At 44.9% G+C, this 3,159-nt stretch overlaps 2 protein-coding genes across 2 annotated transcripts in view; both read right to left on the reverse strand.

Moving 5' to 3' along the window:
* Nucleotides 1-249, reverse strand: part of LOC112486509 (hemicentin-1-like) — a 2,154-nt gene extending 1,905 nt beyond the window's left edge. Inside the window, exon 1 of the mRNA XM_025053453.1 lies at nucleotides 230-249. Coding sequence (XP_024909221.1) covers nucleotides 230-249 — 20 coding nt within the window. The remainder of the gene's footprint in view (nucleotides 1-229) is intronic.
* A 2,050-nt stretch (nucleotides 250-2,299) lies between these two features.
* The window catches only part of LOC107988079 (hemicentin-1-like), a 10,768-nt gene continuing 9,908 nt past the window's right edge, over nucleotides 2,300-3,159 (reverse strand). Inside the window, exons 2-4 of the mRNA XM_025053454.1 lie at nucleotides 2,901-3,007; nucleotides 2,701-2,821; nucleotides 2,300-2,600 (exon numbers count right to left, since the gene is read on the reverse strand). Of these exons, the coding sequence (XP_024909222.1) occupies nucleotides 2,404-2,600; nucleotides 2,701-2,821; nucleotides 2,901-3,007 (425 nt within the window). The 3' untranslated portion in view covers nucleotides 2,300-2,403. The remainder of the gene's footprint in view (nucleotides 2,601-2,700; nucleotides 2,822-2,900; nucleotides 3,008-3,159) is intronic.

Here is a 3,159-nt window from a genome sequence, read left to right on the forward strand (position 1 = left end):
GGGGGAGCCGGACGCCGAGCAGACGAGGCGGATCTCGTCCCCTCGGGAGAAGGTTCTGCCCCGCGGCTGAATTTCCACTGAAGGAGCCTCTGCAGAAAGAACGATGACGTCATTTACAACTTCCCAGCAGGCAGTAAACACCTCATTATGTGTACTGCAGTTGTGTACTCCAGTTGTGTACTCCAGATGTGTACTCTGATGTAGTTTCCAGGTTTTCCTTCTGGTATACCGCGGTTTGCGAGGACACATTCTCATGTTATTTGTTTGTGATAAAAAAAACTTCTGACTAGGAAGTGATTGTTTTGTTTTTTTTTTCACATGGCCACTATGGCATTGTATGACAGTCTGGCAGGTATGCTAAACTGCAAGGACACCAGAAAATAGTTTTAACCACATTATGTTTGAGCTAGACTCAGACCCAGAACAAGACCCTGAATACTTCTGGATGTTTGGCAGTGGTTGATGCGTTTCCAGCTATTGCAGATTATGAAAGATGTTGTTGTGGGAACTGTCTGTTAAGGATTTGATACTCCTACAGACGCTACGATATGTGCATAAACCCCTTTCAATTATTTTTTTTTTTTTATTTCCCCTTTAAGGCGAGTGTTTCTCTGTCACGAAATCCAAATTTTATTTAAAAAAAAAAGTGTTTTGCTCAGATCAGCAGACAGAATAAACATTAGTTACTGACTAAACAAATATTGACATTTGTTTCCCTGCCTCTGCAGTCATTTATGTATGTTTGTGTTCATGCTGGTTCATGCACCAAGGTGTACGCATTTAATTAGTCAAAATTATGCAAAGCGCGATTTAATTAGTATCTAATTGCTTTGTGTTGTTGTTGTTGTTTGTTTGGTTTTTTTCGTTGTGGCACGTGTTCATACATACTTATTTGTTTCTGCCTTTTTTCTGCCGTTGATTTACTTACTGACATCAGTAAAAGATGGTTTTGTGAATTGATGTTTTTTTTTTTTTTTTTTTTTTGTGCTCAATCTCCCATGATGCAATGGCAGAATTCCTGCGACAAAGACATGTTTGGTTAGCTGCAAAAAATTAGCAGAAAACACTTATCAAACGTTACCAGTAGGGATGTCCGAATTAGCAGAAAACAGTTCTTATCAAAAACGTTACCAGTAGGGATGTCCGACAATATCGTCGGACCGATATTATCATCTGACCGATATTATCGCCCGACCGATATTATCGTTCGACGGATATTATCATCCGACTGATATTATTGGCGGATATTGTCGTCTGACCGATATTATCGCCCGAACGATATTGTCATCCGACCAATATTGTCATCCAACCAATATTATTGGCCGTCCGATAACATCGTCCGACCGATGTTGTCCGACCGATATTATCATCCGAATTATATTATTGGCCGTCCGATAATATTGTCCAACCGATATTATCGTCCGTCCGATATTATCGTCCGACCGATATTATCGTCTCACCGATATTGTCATCCGACCGATATTATTGCCGTCTGATAATATCGTCCGACCGGTATTATCGTTTGACCGATAATATCAGCCGACGGATATTATCATCTGACCGATATTATCGTCCGATCGATATCGGCTGATATTAGCATAGTATGTAGTATCCGTAAGAATCGTTATCGGTTTTTCCTCCGATAATGAAAACCCGATAACGCCATACCTGGGTTTCGCCAAATGATGTGTTGTAAAAATAATTTTGGGGAAAAAGTCTGTATGTTAAAGTCACCGATATTGTCATCCGACCGATATTATTGCCGTCTGATAATATCGTCCGACCGGTATTATCGTTTGACCGATAATATCAGCCGACGGATATTATCATCTGACCGATACATACCTGGATTTTGACAAATGATGTGTTAAAATAATTTGGGGGAAAAAGTCTGTATGTTAAAGTGACCGTCACTAGATGGCAGCATTGCAGCTCATTTAACTAATCTCGTACTCGTACGGTGGTTCGTACTGATAAATAAATAAATATGAGCAGGTCTACGTCGGTATCGGTTGGTATCGGAATCAGAAACGAAGTGATCGGACAATATCGGCCAATCAGACATCGGCAAAATATGGGGGCCACCACTCACTGAAAGAGCCTCTCTGCCCCCAGTGTTGTTTGTGAGCAGCACTTCCGTCCTAGCTCTTTAGTCTGCCGGTGTTGCTCACCTCTGTGAGTTCGGTGCTCTGCTTCCTGTTGACAGTGATTCAGGTTGGAGTATTTTCTGGGGAAATCACGATCGTAATCTTTGAGGTTTGTTTGAGTGGAATAATGTCCTATTGCTGGTTGCAGAGACTGATGAAGTGCGTGTGAGCGCCGTCTCCGTCCTGCCTGGAACGATGTTGGTGTAGGAGACACTGGACAGTCTCTGGAAGCGGTGCCCCCCCGCGTCTTTGCCCGTCACCCTGATGAAGAAGCTCTGGGAGGGGGTGCGGAACTCGGGGAGACTCCACAGACCCTGCCGGCCCAGGGCGGGGGGGAGCGGCGCACGGGGAGTGTCCGCAGGGAGCGGCCGGATCCTGACATGAGTTCAACGTGGCTCAGCTGGCCCGGGGGCTGCAGACCGGTACACTTCAGCAGCACGTGGGCCGGAATTCCTGAAGATTAGAAAGTATTAGTATTAGTAGTAGGAGTAGTAGTAGTAGTAGTAGTAGTAGTACTACTTCAGTTCGAAGTTCAAAGTGACTCATCTGACACCTTTGATCGGCCTCTCTCTGGTGGAGCTGAACTCTGACACAGGAACGCTGGAGAATCCAGCACGGAAGTCCAGGTTACTGACGCCAGTGACCCTCAACATGTGGCGTCCACTGCAACTGACCTTCAGAGGGAGGAACCGTCAGTGGTCAGTGGTCAGTGGTCAGTGGTCAGTAACAGACCGACCGTCTCCAGTACCGTACCTTGAGTTTCCAGGCTCCAGGACGTGGAAACTTGAGGCTGACGATCAGAGCAGAGTTGTGAATGTTCAGGAGCTCCTTCAGACCCTGGTCCTCACCAACAACAACACCTGGAGGAGGAAGAGGAGGAGGAAGAGGAAGAGGAAGAAGAAGAAGAAGAGGAAGAAGAAGGAGAAGAAGGAGAAGAGGAAGAAGAAGAAGAAGAAGAAGAAGAAGAAGAAGAGGAAGAGGAAGAAGAAGAAGAAGAGGAAGAAGAAGAAGA

Source organism: Cynoglossus semilaevis, chromosome Z, assembly GCF_000523025.1.
Source record: "Cynoglossus semilaevis isolate Cse_v1.0 chromosome Z, Cse_v1.0, whole genome shotgun sequence".
NCBI lineage: Eukaryota > Metazoa > Chordata > Actinopteri > Pleuronectiformes > Cynoglossidae > Cynoglossus > Cynoglossus semilaevis.